General features: G+C 44.2%; 1 protein-coding gene across 2 annotated transcripts in view; it reads right to left on the reverse strand.

Moving 5' to 3' along the window:
- Positions 1-17,500, reverse strand: part of LOC138949539 (uncharacterized) — a 36,397-nt gene that overhangs the window by 12,508 nt on the left and 6,389 nt on the right. For both annotated transcript variants that reach the window (XM_070321390.1, XM_070321391.1), the window contains 7 exons: positions 17,487-17,500; positions 16,231-16,342; positions 15,034-15,129; positions 12,523-12,658; positions 3,038-3,097; positions 1,135-1,314; positions 25-148 (listed from right to left, as the gene is read on the reverse strand). The exon at positions 17,487-17,500 is cut by the window's right edge and continues 113 nt beyond it. In XM_070321390.1, coding sequence (XP_070177491.1) covers positions 25-148; positions 1,135-1,314; positions 3,038-3,097; positions 12,523-12,658; positions 15,034-15,129; positions 16,231-16,342; positions 17,487-17,500 — 722 coding nt within the window. The remainder of the gene's footprint in view (positions 1-24; positions 149-1,134; positions 1,315-3,037; positions 3,098-12,522; positions 12,659-15,033; positions 15,130-16,230; positions 16,343-17,486) is intronic.

A 17,500-nucleotide genomic window follows, 5' to 3' on the forward strand; every position in this document is an offset into this window, starting at 1 on the left:
AAATCCCAACAGCGCCATATTTACCTGAGTCGTTGTAGGACTTGATGATTCCAAAGAATGGGCGGAGTCCTATCGCACTAACGAAGATGTTGGCCACGCCCACTTTCCAGTGATTGGCATCTGCCGCCTTGCCTGACCCCACTTGAACCTAGCACGATGAATGTATACTGGCAACACTGCTGAACATTATACTCAACATTTTCAGCGAACAACAAAGTAAAGACGGACCGACTACTTTGACTACGACCACTACTTCTACATCTACGAAGAAGACCACTTCGCACTGTAGGCTACTACTATTAAACGCACCCCACATTTACTAATAAACAGTTCTGTACATGATGCAGATGAAAATACAACTTATGAACTTTACAAAACACACACGACACACACACATACACACACACAAACACAAACACACACACAGACACACACACACGCACGGACAGACACACACAGACACACACACACACAAACACACACACACACACAAACACATCCACACGCCATCATCATCATCATCATCATCATCAACAACAACACCAACAACACCACCACCACCACCACCAACAACAACAATAACAACACAAACAACAACAACACCACCAACAACAATAACAACAACAACACCAACAACAACCACAACAGCAACAGCAACACGAAAGGCACGAGCTCAGCACTCAGTGTTAATTATTACCCGCCAAAGACAAACAGAAAACCTTTTCCGACGGCCCACACCCCCTTTCACATAACCTAGACAGGATGATGTCATAGCTGTCACTGCTCGGTATGCGTCATCCCTGCAACTACGTCACTGTTGCTTGACGTCATGCACATGACGCAGTGGTCAAAACAAGACACGCAGCGTAACCATGCACTCAAGTTGGGTAACACGTCAACTTTTGCAATTTACGCTGAACAAAAAGAATTACATAAATACTTACAACAGGAGACAGTATAATTATGCGCCATTAAATGTCTGCAATGCGTCTACGTCATTGTCGCTTGACGTCATGTAAATGACGCGGTCGTCAAAACATGACACTCGGCGCGATCACACAACCCAGAGGTAGTTAGACAACACGTTTTTTTGTTTTTTTTAATGAAATAGAAATAATATAAAGAAATACTAACAACAGGGGAAAGTGTGTGTCTGAAAGCAGCTTCCATGGCCAGCCGCGGGAGGGAGCCACTGTACATCACTTCCATGTCACGCTCCGTGGCGCTGACGTTGAGTTGTGATAGCCACGTCATTATCGTGTCTACGTCACTGTCGCCTGACGTCATACACAGGTACTGCTGCTCCATGTCTTTCTGTTCGCGCAGAGACAAGAAATGTTAACACGTGTTGTAATTTACCAACATAAAAACCTAAGATTCCTGGTGACAAATAAAAAGGGGAGGGGGAGAGTTAGGTACGCTACCCAAGACTCATAAAACTATCAACAGAAACAAATAGGCGCAATATACTTAGCACTGTCCTTCTCCCTCACCCCCCCCCCCCCCCCTCGCCCCCACTCTCCTCTTCTTAACAGAGAGAGAGAAAGAGAGAGAGGGAGAGAGAAAGAGAGAGAGAGAGAGGGAGAGGGAGAGGGAGAGAGAGAGAGGAGAGAGAGAGAGAGAGAGAGAGAGAGAGAGAGAGAGAGAGAGAGAGAGAGAGAGAGAGAGAGAGAGATATTCAGATTCAGATTCAGATTCAAAACTGTATTACTAAGGGATGAAGGTTTTAGGCAATGCCTAATCTTCCAACCTGTCCCTTTTAGACATACATGGCATTATACATTACATTTATATATTTATATAACATGTTTTAAACAGCCAAACGAATAACTAATTAACTAAGAATTTGTAATCAGGTTAAAACTAACAAAAACACTAGCTATAATAACGTGGTTCATGGATTAATCCGCCCTGATATGGCCCTTCGTGGTCGGCTGGGCGTTAAGCAAACAAACAAACAAACAAACAAACATAGATTAATAAAATGATTGGATGAATTTCAAGTGTAGGGAGAGAATTATTTTGACAAAGATATTTCCGAACATTTTTTTTAAAAGACGAAAGGGTTTGGCATGTTTTACAGTACATTGGAAGTAAATTGCACACAAGCGATCCCCAGTAAGACAAACTAGATTTATACAAATCAATGCGTGGGAGCGGTAGCGTATAGTTCAAAAGCCTTGCTCTACCAGGAGGACGCTCAAACAGGTCTTGGATACATGTATGAAGGTGTTTCATGGTTGTACATTTTGAACATGAAAACACTAGCATTTAAAAAGAACTGCTGTTGTAGCGGAAGAATGTTCAGTTGAGTGTATTTTTCTTGAGTAGTCATATTGGGATAGATCTCGGTTTAATAACTTTACACCTTTCTTGTGAAGTGTGTTTATTTTCTTTATATGAACATCACTGGCATTGCACCAGACAGTAGATGCATAGCAAATGTGAGAGAGACAGTGTGCGTGGAAAAACATTTTGAGGGCATCCACAGAAACAACGCGCCAGAGCTTGTTAAGTAAGAAAAGGTTCCTAGAAACTCGTTTATAAACTGTATCAATGTGAGAGCGCCAGTTAAGTTCATCATCAATTACAACTCCAAGCACACGGTGTTGATGGACTTGAGCATGAGAGAGAGAGAGAGAGAGAGAGAGAGAGAGAGAGAGAGAGAGAGAGAGAGAGAGAGAGAGAGAGAGAGAGAGAGAGAGAGAGAGAGAGAGAGAGAGAGAGAGAGAGACAGAGAGAGAGACAGAGAAGGAGAGAGAGAAAGAGAGAGAGAGATAAGGGTGGAGAGAGAGAGAGAGAGAGAGAGAGAGAGAGAGAGAGAGAGAGAGAGAGACAGACAGAGAGAGACAGACAGACAGAGACAGACAGACAGACAGACAGACAGACAGACAGACAGAGAGATTGAGAGAGAAAACACACAGAGAGATAGAAAACAGAAATAGAGAGACAGAGAGAGAAAGAGATAGATTGACAGAGACTGAGACAGAGAGAGTGTGAGAGACAGACGGATAAAAAGACAGACAGACAGACTGACCTGAACGAACACGCGCACTTTGCTCTCCACAGTAGAGTTAAACAGGTCATTCCAGAACGCCTGCACACAGGGAAACATCACCATCGTAATACAAGTACAACATTTGGGAAGACTGCAGTGCGAAACTTGATGGACATCGCGAATGAACCTGGACAGACAGATAAGGCAGACAGACAGACAGACAGACAGACAGACAGACAGACAGACAGACAGACAGGGGGTAGGTGCCGTCTGTGTAGCCACTGCATGGTGTGAACAGAAAACGCGTGTTAACAGTCTGCTATTCTTCCTGGCTTTTCTCAATACAATGTCAGGCAATGCGTGTATTGGTTATGCGTGTCTTACATGACTGTGCCCAATATCCTGGCTTTTCTCTATACAATGTCAGGCAATGCGTGTATTGGTTATGCGTGTCTTACATGACTGTGCCCAATATCCTGGCTTTTCTCTATACAATGTCAGGCAATGCGTGTATTGGTTATGCGTGTCTTACATGACTGTGCCCAATGTCCTGGCTTTTCTCTAAACAATGTCAGGCAATGCGTGTATTGGTTATGCGTGTCTTACATGACTGTGCCCAATGTCCTGGCTTTTCTCAATACAATGTCAGGCAATGCGTGTATTGGTTATGCGTGTCTTACACTGTGCCCAATGTCCTGGCTTTTCTCTATACAATGTCAGGCAATGCGTGTATTGGTTATGCGTGTCTTACATGACTGTGCCCAATGTCCTGGCTTTTCTCTAAACAATGTCAGGCAATGCGTGTATTGGTTATGCGTGTCTTACATGACTGTGCCCAATGTCCTGGCTTTTCTCTAAACAATGTCAGGCAATGCGTGTATTGGTTATGCGTGTCTTACATGACTGTGCCCAATGTCCTGGCTTTTCTCTAAACAATGTCAGGCAATGCGTGTATTGGTTATGCGTGTCTTACACTGTGCCCAATGTCCTGGCTTTTCTCAATACAATGTCAGGCAATGCGTGTATTGGTTATGCGTGTCTTACATGACTGTGCCCAATGTCCTGGCTTTTCTCTAAACAATGTCAGGCAATGCGTGTATTGGTTATGCGTGTCTTACACTGTGCCCAATGTCCTGGCTTTTCTCTAAACAATGTCAGGCAATGCGTGTATTGGTTATGCGTGTCTTACATGACTGTGCCCAATGTCCTGGCTTTTCTCTAAACAATGTCAGGCAATGCGTGTATTGGTCATGCGTGTCTTACATGACTGTGCCCAATGTCCTGGCTTTTCTCAATACAATGTCAGGCAATGCGTGTATTGGTTATGCGTGTCTTACACTGTGCCCAATGTCCTGGCTTTTCTCTAAACAATGTCAGGCAATGCGTGTATTGGTTATGCGTGTCTTACATGACTGTGCCCAATGTCCTGGCTTTTCTCTAAACAATGTCAGGCAATGCGTGTATTGGTCATGCGTGTCTTACATGACTGTGCCCAATGTCCTGGCTTTTCTCAATACAATGTCAGGCAATGCGTGTATTGGTTATGCGTGTCTTACATGACTGTGCCCAATGTCCTGGCTTTTCTCTAAACAATGTCAGGCAATGCGTGTATTGGTTATGCGTGTCTTACATGACTGTGCCCAATGTCCTGGCTTTTCTCTAAACAATGTCAGGCAATGCGTGTATTGGTTATGCGTGTCTTACACTGTGCCCAATGTCCTGGCTTTTCTCTATACAATGTCAGGCAATGCGTGTATTGGTTATGCGTGTCTTACATGACTGTGCCCAATGTCCTGGCTTTTCTCTAAACAATGTCAGGCAATGCGTGTATTGGTTATGCGTGTCTTACACTGTGCCCAATGTCCTGGCTTTTCTCAATACAATGTCAGGCAATGCGTGTATTGGTTATGCGTGTCTTACACTGTGCCCAATGTCCTGGCTTTTCTCAATACAATGTCAGGCAATGCGTGTATTGGTTATGCGTGTCTTACATGACTGTGCCCAATGTCCTGGCTTTTCTCAATACAATGTCAGGCAATGCGTGTATTGGTTATGCGTGTCTTACATGACTGTGCCCAATGTCCTGGCTTTTCTCAATACAATGTCAGGCAATGCGTGTATTGGTTATGCGTGTCTTACACTGTGCCCAATGTCCTGGCTTTTCTCTAAACAATGTCAGGCAATGCGTGTATTGGTTATGCGTGTCTTACACTGTGCCCAATGTCCTGGCTTTTCTCTAAACAATGTCAGGCAATGCGTGTATTGGTTATGCGTGTCTTACATGACTGTGCCCAATGTCCTGGCTTTTCTCTAAACAATGTCAGGCAATGCGTGTATTGGTTATGCGTGTCTTACACTGTGCCCAATGTCCTGGCTTTTCTCAATACAATGTCAGGCAATGCGTGTATTGGTTATGCGTGTCTTACATGACTGTGCCCAATGTCCTGGCTTTTCTCTAAACAATGTCAGGCAATGCGTGTATTGGTTATGCGTGTCTTACACTGTGCCCAATGTCCTGGCTTTTCTCTAAACAATGTCAGGCAATGCGTGTATTGGTTATGCGTGTCTTACACTGTGCCCAATGTCCTGGCTTTTCTCTAAACAATGTCAGGCAATGCGTGTATTGGTTATGCGTGTCTTACATGACTGTGCCCAATGTCCTGGCTTTTCTCTAAACAATGTCAGGCAATGCGTGTATTGGTCATGCGTGTCTTACATGACTGTGCCCAATGTCCTGGCTTTTCTCAATACAATGTCAGGCAATGCGTGTATTGGTTATGCGTGTCTTACATGACTGTGCCCAATGTCCTGGCTTTTCTCTAAACAATGTCAGGCAATGCGTGTATTGGTTATGCGTGTCTTACATGACTGTGCCCAATGTCCTGGCTTTTCTCTAAACAATGTCAGGCAATGCGTGTATTGGTTATGCGTGTCTTACACTGTGCCCAATGTCCTGGCTTTTCTCTATACAATGTCAGGCAATGCGTGTATTGGTTATGCGTGTCTTACATGACTGTGCCCAATGTCCTGGCTTTTCTCTAAACAATGTCAGGCAATGCGTGTATTGGTTATGCGTGTCTTACACTGTGCCCAATGTCCTGGCTTTTCTCAATACAATGTCAGGCAATGCGTGTATTGGTTATGCGTGTCTTACACTGTGCCCAATGTCCTGGCTTTTCTCAATACAATGTCAGGCAATGCGTGTATTGGTTATGCGTGTCTTACATGACTGTGCCCAATGTCCTGGCTTTTCTCAATACAATGTCAGGCAATGCGTGTATTGGTTATGCGTGTCTTACATGACTGTGCCCAATGTCCTGGCTTTTCTCAATACAATGTCAGGCAATGCGTGTATTGGTTATGCGTGTCTTACACTGTGCCCAATGTCCTGGCTTTTCTCTAAACAATGTCAGGCAATGCGTGTATTGGTTATGCGTGTCTTACACTGTGCCCAATGTCCTGGCTTTTCTCTAAACAATGTCAGGCAATGCGTGTATTGGTTATGCGTGTCTTACATGACTGTGCCCAATGTCCTGGCTTTTCTCTAAACAATGTCAGGCAATGCGTGTATTGGTTATGCGTGTCTTACACTGTGCCCAATGTCCTGGCTTTTCTCAATACAATGTCAGGCAATGCGTGTATTGGTTATGCGTGTCTTACATGACTGTGCCCAATGTCCTGGCTTTTCTCTATACAATGTCAGGCAATGCGTGTATTGGTTATGCGTGTCTTACATGACTGTGCCCAATGTCCTGGCTTTTCTCTAAACAATGTCAGGCAATGCGTGTATTGGTTATGCGTGTCTTACACTGTGCCCAATGTCCTGGCTTTTCTCTAAACAATGTCAGGCAATGCGTGTATTGGTTATGCGTGTCTTACACTGTGCCCAATGTCCTGGCTTTTCTCTAAACAATGTCAGGCAATGCGTGTATTGGTTATGCGTGTCTTACATGACTGTGCCCAATGTCCTGGCTTTTCTCTAAACAATGTCAGGCAATGCGTGTATTGGTCATGCGTGTCTTACATGACTGTGCCCAATGTCCTGGCTTTTCTCAATACAATGTCAGGCAATGCGTGTATTGGTTATGCGTGTCTTACATGACTGTGCCCAATGTCCTGGCTTTTCTCTAAACAATGTCAGGCAATGCGTGTATTGGTTATGCGTGTCTTACATGACTGTGCCCAATGTCCTGGCTTTTCTCTAAACAATGTCAGGCAATGCGTGTATTGGTTATGCGTGTCTTACACTGTGCCCAATGTCCTGGCTTTTCTCTATACAATGTCAGGCAATGCGTGTATTGGTTATGCGTGTCTTACATGACTGTGCCCAATGTCCTGGCTTTTCTCTAAACAATGTCAGGCAATGCGTGTATTGGTTATGCGTGTCTTACACTGTGCCCAATGTCCTGGCTTTTCTCAATACAATGTCAGGCAATGCGTGTATTGGTTATGCGTGTCTTACACTGTGCCCAATGTCCTGGCTTTTCTCTAAACAATGTCAGGCAATGCGTGTATTGGTTATGCGTGTCTCACACTGTGCCCAATGTCCTGGCTTTTCTCAATACAATGTCAGGCAATGCGTGTATTGGTTATGCGTGTCTTACACTGTGCCCAATGTCCTGGCTTTTCTCTATACAATGTCAGGCAATGCGTGTATTGGTTATGCGTGTCTTACATGACTGTGCCCAATGTCCTGGCTTTTCTCTAAACAATGTCAGGCAATGCGTGTATTGGTTATGCGTGTCTTACACTGTGCCCAATGTCCTGGCTTTTCTCTAAACAATGTCAGGCAATGCGTGTATTGGTTATGCGTGTCTTACATGACTGTGCCCAATGTCCTGGCTTTTCTCTAAACAATGTCAGGCAATGCGTGTATTGGTCATGCGTGTCTTACATGACTGTGCCCAATGTCCTGGCTTTTCTCAATACAATGTCAGGCAATGCGTGTATTGGTTATGCGTGTCTTACATGACTGTGCCCAATGTCCTGGCTTTTCTCTATACAATGTCAGGCAATGCGTGTATTGGTTATGCGTGTCTTACATGACTGTGCCCAATGTCCTGGCTTTTCTCAATACAATGTCAGGCAATGCGTGTATTGGTTATGCGTGTCTTACACTGTGCCCAATGTCCTGGCTTTTCTCTATACAATGTCAGGCAATGCGTGTATTGGTTATGCGTGTCTTACATGACTGTGCCCAATGTCCTGGCTTTTCTCAATACAATGTCAGGCAATGCGTGTATTGGTTATGCGTGTCTTACATGACTGTGCCCAATGTCCTGGCTTTTCTCTATACAATGTCAGGCAATGCGTGTATTGGTTATGCGTGTCTTACACTGTGCCCAATATCCTGGCTTTTCTCTATACAATGTCAGGCAATGCGTGTATTGGTCATGCGTGTCTTACATGACTGTGCCCAATGTCCTGGCTTTTCTCTAAACAATGTCAGGCAATGCGTGTATTGGTTATGCGTGTCTTACATGACTGTGCCCAATGTCCTGGCTTTTCTCAATACAATGTCAGGCAATGCGTGTATTGGTTATGCGTGTCTTACACTGTGCCCAATGTCCTGGCTTTTCTCTATACAATGTCAGGCAATGCGTGTATTGGTTATGCGTGTCTTACATGACTGTGCCCAATGTCCTGGCTTTTCTCTAAACAATGTCAGGCAATGCGTGTATTGGTTATGCGTGTCTTACATGACTGTGCCCAATGTCCTGGCTTTTCTCTAAACAATGTCAGGCAATGCGTGTATTGGTTATGCGTGTCTTACATGACTGTGCCCAATGTCCTGGCTTTTCTCTAAACAATGTCAGGCAATGCGTGTATTGGTTATGCGTGTCTTACATGACTGTGCCCAATGTCCTGGCTTTTCTCTAAACAATGTCAGGCAATGCGTGTATTGGTCATGCGTGTCTTACATGACTGTGCCCAATGTCCTGGCTTTTCTCTATACAATGTCAGGCAATGCGTGTATTGGTTATGCGTGTCTTACATGACTGTGCCCAATGTCCTGGCTTTTCTCAATACAATGTCAGGCAATGCGTGTATTGGTTATGCGTGTCTTACATGACTGTGCCCAATGTCCTGGCTTTTCTCAATACAATGTCAGGCAATGCGTGTATTGGTTATGCGTGTCTTACATGACTGTGCCCAATGTCCTGGCTTTTCTCTAAACAATGTCAGGCAATGCGTGTATTGGTTATGCGTGTCTTACATGACTGTGCCCAATGTCCTGGCTTTTCTCTAAACAATGTCAGGCAATGCGTGTATTGGTTATGCGTGTCTTACATGACTGTGCCCAATGTCCTGGCTTTTCTCAATACAATGTCAGGCAATGCGTGTATTGGTTATGCGTGTCTTACATGACTGTGCCCAATGTCCTGGCTTTTCTCAATACAATGTCAGGCAATGCGTGTATTGGTTATGCGTGTCTTACATGACTGTGCCCAATGTCCTGGCTTTTCTCTAAACAATGTCAGGCAATGCGTGTATTGGTTATGCGTGTCTTACATGACTGTGCCCAATGTCCTGGCTTTTCTCTAAACAATGTCAGGCAATGCGTGTATTGGTTATGCGTGTCTTACATGACTGTGCCCAATGTCCTGGCTTTTCTCTAAACAATGTCAGGCAATGCGTGTATTGGTCATGCGTGTCTTACATGACTGTGCCCAATGTCCTGGCTTTTCTCTATACAATGTCAGGCAATGCGTGTATTGGTTATGCGTGTCTTACATGACTGTGCCCAATGTCCTGGCTTTTCTCTATACAATGTCAGGCAATGCGTGTATTGGTTATGCGTGTCTTACATGACTGTGCCCAATGTCCTGGCTTTTCTCAATACAATGTCAGGCAATGCGTGTATTGGTTATGCGTGTCTTACATGACTGTGCCCAATGTCCTGGCTTTTCTCTATACAATGTCAGGCAATGCGTGTATTGGTTATGCGTGTCTTACATGACTGTGCCCAATGTCCTGGCTTTTCTCAATACAATGTCAGGCAATGCGTGTATTGGTTATGCGTGTCTTACATGACTGTGCCCAATGTCCTGGCTTTTCTCTATACAATGTCAGGCAATGCGTGTATTGGTTATGCGTGTCTTACATGACTGTGCCCAATGTCCTGACTTTTCTCTAAACAATGTCAGGCAATGCGTGTATTGGTCATGCGTGTCTTACATGACTGTGCCCAATGTCCTGGCTTTTCTCTAAACAATGTCAGGCAATGCGTGTATTGGTTATGCGTGTCTTACATGACTGTGCCCAATGTCCTGGCTTTTCTCTAAACAATGTCAGGCAATGCGTGTATTGGTTATGCGTGTCTTACATGACTGTGCCCAATGTCCTGGCTTTTCTCTATACAATGTCAGGCAATGCGTGTATTGGTTATGCGTGTCTTACATGACTGTGCCCAATGTCCTGGCTTTTCTCTAAACAATGTCAGGCAATGCGTGTATTGGTTATGCGTGTCTTACATGACTGTGCCCAATGTCCTGGCTTTTCTCTAAACAATGTCAGGCAATGCGTGTATTGGTTATGCGTGTCTTACATGACTGTGCCCAATGTCCTGGCTTTTCTCTAAACAATGTCAGGCAATGCGTGTATTGGTTATGCGTGTCTTACACTGTGCCCAATGTCCTGGCTTTTCTCTAAACAATGTCAGGCAATGCGTGTATTGGTCATGCGTGTCTTACATGACTGTGCCCAATGTCCTGGCTTTTCTCAATACAATGTCAGGCAATGCGTGTATTGGTTATGCGTGTCTTACATTGTGCCCAATGTCCTGGCTTTTCTCTATACAATGTCAGGCAATGCGTGTATTGGTCATGCGTGTCTTACATGACTGTGCCCAATGTCCTGGCTTTTCTCTATACAATGTCAGGCAATGCGTGTATTGGTTATGCGTGTCTTACATGACTGTGCCCAATGTCCTGGCTTTTCTCTAAACAATGTCAGGCAATGCGTGTATTGGTTATGCGTGTCTTACACTGTGCCCAATATCCTTGCGATTAGGAACATGTTGTATTCGGCAAAAACAAGAGACGAATGGACAGGAAAAAATGTTGAACATTTGAAGCCTTACAGATCCTTGCGACTGTCTTACGAATGGTTGCGAGTGCTTGCGAATTTCTACCGATCATTGCGAATGAAAACAAATCCATATGAGAATTTCTTGCGAATGTATTAGGCCTACTTTACGAATAAATCGATTACGCCTATTCGCATAGTTCGTAATTCTACTTTTACATTGTGCTGAATTGCCCTTGCGAATAGAATTCGCCAATAATTCGTCATGATCGGGACACGGTCGCAAGACATTCGTGAATGTTCCTAACCATTCGCCACCATTGGTCTATTGTTCCTAACCATTCGCCACCATTGGTCTATTGTTCCTAACCATTCGCCACCATTGGTCTATTGTTGCGAACATTAGCAGCATGCTCTTAATATTCGCAATGAAGGCATATTCTTCACTTGTTCGTATGTATTGATTCGTATGTTTTCGCAATGATCGGTAGAAATTCGCATGCACTCGCAAACATTCGTAAGACATTCGCAAGTATTCGTAAGGCTTCGAATTTTCATTATTTTTTCTGTCCATTCGTGTGTTTTTGTGTGTATGCCGAATACAACATGTTCATATTCACAAGGATATTCGGCACAATGTAAGACAGGCATAAAGACTTTACAGCTATTCGCAAGATGTTCGCATAATGTTCGCAAGGACAAGACCTAACGGTTGCGAATGTCTTGTGAGCGCTACGAATACATTGCGATGATTACGAATAGCTTGCGAATACTTACGAGTACGTTGCGAAAAAGTTAAGAATATACTTACCTTGCGAATATTAGGAGCATGTTGCTAATGCTCGGAACAATAGACGCATGGTGGCGAATGGTTAGGAACATTTACGAATGTCTTGCGACCATGTCCCGATCATTACAAATTATTGGCGAATTCTATTCGCAAGGGCAATTCGGCACAGTGTAAGAGTAGCATTCGAGCTGTCCTAAACACTACCACAACTGCTGCTGTTGACCCGAGGCTGTCAAGGACTGTTGACCCGAGGCTGTCAAGGTCTGTTGACCCGAGGCTGTCAAGGTCGTCACGTGGGTTGCTTCATTCTTGTTATCGTCTCTTCAGCTGATATTGCTTTTCGTGCACAACACGATTGTCAAGTGAAGCAACTCCATAAGTTTAGAAAGGAGACTGTTACTGTTAGCTTCTACAACCAGACAGACAAGAGAATTGAGAAACCTGCCTGGTCGTTTGGTAGCGCGCTATGTGTACAATACGATTATACAATGAAGAAACGCCATCGTTTTTAAAATAAGATTTTCAGTTTCGCAAGCAAATAGATAGACCAGAAATAAGGAACCTGCCTGATCGTTTGGTAGCGCGCTATGTGTACAAAAAGATTATACAATGAAGAAACGCCATCGTTTCAACAATGAGACTTTCGGTGAGATAAAAGCACAGACACTGAGGCGGAGGGGGAAGGGGGGGGGGGGGGGGGACCTGCCTGATCGTTCGGTAATGCGCATGCGTCGCCTGCCAGGAAGTCGTAGTTGCCGCCATTTTGTTTGGAATAGGTGTTGTCTGGCGCCCACACTCCGCACGATGCTGCCACGAGCCACTGAGTCTTGTTGGCCATGCCACTGGACAGACACACACACACACACACACACACACACACACACACACATACACACACTGCACACACACAGACACACACATACACACACACACACACACGCACGCACGCACGCACACACACACACACACACACACACACACACACACACACACACACACACACACGCATCAGCATCATTAGGCTGTAATAACATCGGTGACGCCAAGAAACTATGACGTTTGTAGTTATGGAATGGTCACTTCACTTGCCGGAAAGCTTCCATGCTACACAACTTTATTACTCTTGGTCTATTGCTAACATGAATAAAGAAAATTCTCTTCTTCTTCTCCTTTCCCGTCTTCTTCTCCTCCTTGACCGTGCATCAAACAAAACACCACACAGACGACAAAAAGAACACACCACAAAAAATCTTGAAAAAAGTGAAAGAAGTTAATTGAAATTAGAAAGGTGAAAAGAGTGAAAGCAGAGAGGTGAAAGTAGTGAAAGTAGAGGGGTGAAAGAGTGAAAGTAGAGAGGTGAAAAGAGTGAAAGTCGAGAGGTGAAAAGAGTGAAAGCAGAGAGGTGAAAGTAGTGAAAGTAGAGAGGTGAAAAGAGTGAAAGTCGAGAGGTGAAAAGAGTGAAAGCAGAGAGGTGAAAGTAGTGAAAGTAGAGAGGTGAAAGTAGTGAAAGTAGAGAGGTGAAAGTAGAGAGGTGAAAAGAGTAAAAGTAGAGAGGTGAAAAGAGTGAAAGTCGAGAGGTTTAAAAGAGTGAAAGTAGAGAGGTGATAAGAGTGAAAGTCGAGAGGTGAAAGTAGAGAGGTGAAAAGAGTGAAAGCAGAGAGGTGAAAGTAGAGAGGTGAAAGAGTGAAAGTAGAGAGGTGAAAAGAGTGAAAGTCGCGAGGTGAAAAGAGTGAAAGTCGAGAGTGAAAAGAGTGAAAGTCGAGAGTGAAAAGAGTGAAAGTCGAGAGGTGAAAAGAGTGAAAGTCGAGAGGTGAAAAGAGTGAAAGTCGCGAGGTGAAAAGAGTGAAAGTCGAGAGTGAAAAGAGTGAAAGTCGAGAGGTGAAAAGAGTGAAAGTCGAGAGGTGAAAAGAGTGAAAGTCGCGAGGTGAAAAGAGTGAAAGTCGAGAGGTGAAAAGAGTGAAAGTCGAGAGTGAAAAGAGTGAAAGTCGAGAGGTGAAAAGAGTGAAAGTCGAGAGGTGAAAAGAGTGAAAGTAGAGAGGTGAAAAGAGTGAAAGTCGAGAAGTGAAAAGAGTGAAAGTCGAGAGTGAAAAGAGTGAAAGTCGAGAGTGAAAAGAGTGAAAGTCGAGAGTGAAAAGAGTGAAAGTCGAGAGTGAAAAGAGTGAAAGTCGCGAGGTGAAAAGAGTGAAAGTCGAGAGTGAAAAGAGTGAAAGTCGAGAGTGAAAAGAGTGAAAGTCGCGAGGTGAACAGAGTGAAAGTCGAGAGTGAAAAGAGTGAAAGTCACGAGGTGAAAAGAGTGAAAGTAGAGAGTGAAAAGAGTGAAAGTCGAGAGAGAAAAGAGTGAAAGTCGAGAGTGAAAAGAGTGAAAGTAGCGAGGTGAAAAGAGGAGAGTGAAAAGAGTGAAAGTCGAGGGTGAAAAGAGTGAAAGTCGAGAGGTGAAAAGAGTGAAAGTCGAGAGGTGAAAAGAGTGAAAGTCGAGAGGTGAAAAGAGTAAAAGTCGAGAGGTGAAAAGAGTGAAAGTAGCGAGGTGAAAAGAGGAGAGTGAAAAGAGTGAAAGTCGAGAGTGAAAAGAGTGAAAGTCGAGAGTGAAAAGAGTGAAAGTCGAGAGATGAAAAGAGTGAAAGTTGAGAGGTGAAAGAGTGAAAGTAGAGAGGTGAAAAGAGTAAAAGTAGAGAGGTGAAAAGAGTGAAAGTCGAGAGGTTTAAAAGAGTGAAAGTAGAGAGGTGAAAAGAGTGAAAGTCGAGAGGTGAAAAGAGTGAAAGTCGAGAGGTGAAAAGAGTGAAAGTCGATAGGTGAAAGTAGTGAAAGTCGAGAGGTGAAAAGAGTGAAAGTTGAGAGGTGAAAGAGTGAAAGTAGAGAGGTGAAAAGAGTGAAAGTAGAGAGGTGAAAAGAGTGAAAGTCGAGAGGTGAAAAGAGTGAAAGTCGAGAGGTGAAAGAGTGAAAGTAGAGAGGTGAAAGAGTGAAAGTAGAGAGGTGAAAGAGTGAAAGTCGAGAGGTGAAAAGAGTAAAAGTCGAGAGGTGAAAGTAGTGAAAGTCGAGAGGTGAAAAGAGTGAAAGTTGAGAGGTGAAAGAGTGAAAGTAGAGAGGTGAAAAGAGTGAAAGTCGAGAGGTGAAAAGAGTGAAAGTCGAGAGGTGAAAAGAGTGAAAGTCGAGAGGTGAAAAGAGTGAAAGTCGAGAGTGAAATTAGTGAAAGCAGTGAGGTGAATAGAGCTGTACTCACGCCACGCCGTCAGGGAAGACGGAAGCAGGAGCTGACCACGTCTTGACCCCTCCACCTTGACCCTTCTGGTACCACCAGTCGTCCACCTCCACGTGACTGACACGTCACACATTACGTCATCGTCATTTCATTCACCACATCGAGCATTATGTCATCGCAGTCAATTCGTTGGTCACGTCATTTGACACGTCACACATTAGGTCATCGTCAACTCATTTATCTGATGACGCATTATGTCATGGTCAATTCATTGGTCAGATCATTTGACACGTCACACATTACGTCATCGTCAACTCGTTGGTCACATCATTTACCACTTCGCGCATTATGTCATCGCAGTCAATTCGTTGGTCACGTCATTTGACACGTCACACATTAGGTCATCGTCAACTCATTTATCTGATGGCGCATTATGTCATGGTCAATTCATTGGTCAGATCATTTGACACGTCACACATTACGTCATCGTCAACTCGTTGGTCACATCACTTACCACTTCGCGCATTACGTCAGCATCTATTTATTTGTCAACTCGGTTATTACTAGCTATGTTCCAGCCAGACATGGAGACAGACACACAGATACAGCCAAACACGTATAGACAGACAGACATAGAGAAGACAGCCAGACATGGAAACAGACACACAGATACAGCCAAACACGTATAGACAGACAGACATAGAGAAGACAGCCAGACATGGAGACAGACACATAGATACAGCCAAACACGTATAGACAGACAGACATAGAGAAGACAGCCAGACATGGAGACAGACACACAGATACAGCCAAACACGTATAGACAGACAGACATAGAGAAGACAGCCAGACATGGAAACAGACACACAGATACAGCCAAACACGTATAGACAGACAGACATAGAGAAGACAGCCAGACATGGAGACAGACACATAGATACAAAAACAGACAATCACGCAGGCAGAGATACAGACAGACAAACATGGAGACAGTCAGGCAGATATAGAAAAGACAGTACGACATGGAGACAGACAGACATAAAACTGTAAAAACAGACAATAACGCAGACAGACAGACCGACCGACAGACAGTCCGGCAGACAGACAGACAGACAGACAGACAGACAGACAGACGGACAGTCCGGCAGACAGACAGACAGACAGACTGACAAACAGACAGACAGACAGACAGACGGACGGACAGACACACAAACCTACAGGTAATCGACGCTGGGCACCCTGTCCGTGTCGTTGGCAGCGTCCAGTCGGACGTCCAGCAGCGTATCGTCGTACGTCTTGCCGGACTCGGGGGATGCGTAGTACGCTGACCCTGCCCCGTGCACACAGCAAACTGGTCACTTCACAATCGTCAAGGTCGTACAACCTCAATGTTCCCCTTCACCCGTCAAGGTCGTACAACCTCAATGTTCCCCTTCACCCGTCAAGGTCGTACAACCTCAATGTTCCCCTTCACCAGAAGAGATAACAAGCACCGCGCACGCACGCATGCAACACGCATATACATACACGTATACATGCACAAGTACGCGCGCACACTCTCTCTCATGCACGCACTCTCGCACAAAGCCTCTCTCTCTCTCTCTCTCTGTCTCTCTCTGTCTCTGTCTCTGTCTCTCTCTCTCTCTCTCTCTCTCTCTCAGTCTCTCTCTAACGCACACAGACACAGACACAGACAGACACACACACACACACACACACACATACACACACACACACACACACACACACTAACCTAATACACTAGCCTGGTACACTAACCTGATACACTGGCACATTCGCATACAGTATCATCATATGGCACCACCAGAGACATACAGTATCATCATATGGCACCACCAGAAACATACAATGAATGTCTCTGGCAGCACATACAACTATTTTGTACCACATACAACTATTTTGTACCACATACAACTATTTTGTACCACATACAACTATTTTGTACCTGACATACAACTATTTTGTACCACATACAACTATTTTGTACTATTTTGTACCACATACAACTATTTTGTACCACATACAACTATTCTGTACCCCATACAACTATTTTGTACCAAATACAACTATTTTGTACTATTTTGTACCCCATACAACTATTTTGTACCAAATACAACTATTTTGTACTATTTTGTACCACATACAACTATTTTGTACCACATACAACTATTTTGTACTATTTTGTACCACATACAACTATTTTGTACCACATACAACTATTTTGTACCCCATACAACTATTTTGTACCAAATACAACTATTTTGCATCCGTCGACAAAAGTATTTTCAGACCGCCCAGCCTGCTTTATGCCATTTGCATTCGACTTTGTAATGTCCCATCAGAATTTGGTTCGGGGTGGGGGGGGGGGGGTGGGGGGGGAATTAATGTCTCTTTGTCTTTTTCTTCCAGGTTTAACCGTGCGGTCTGGTGTTATGTCATTCTCCCAAACTGACCCGGCCCGGTCCAG

Source organism: Littorina saxatilis, linkage group LG15 (genome assembly GCF_037325665.1).
Source record: "Littorina saxatilis isolate snail1 linkage group LG15, US_GU_Lsax_2.0, whole genome shotgun sequence".
In the NCBI taxonomy this organism is placed as follows: Eukaryota; Metazoa; Mollusca; class Gastropoda; order Littorinimorpha; family Littorinidae; genus Littorina; species Littorina saxatilis.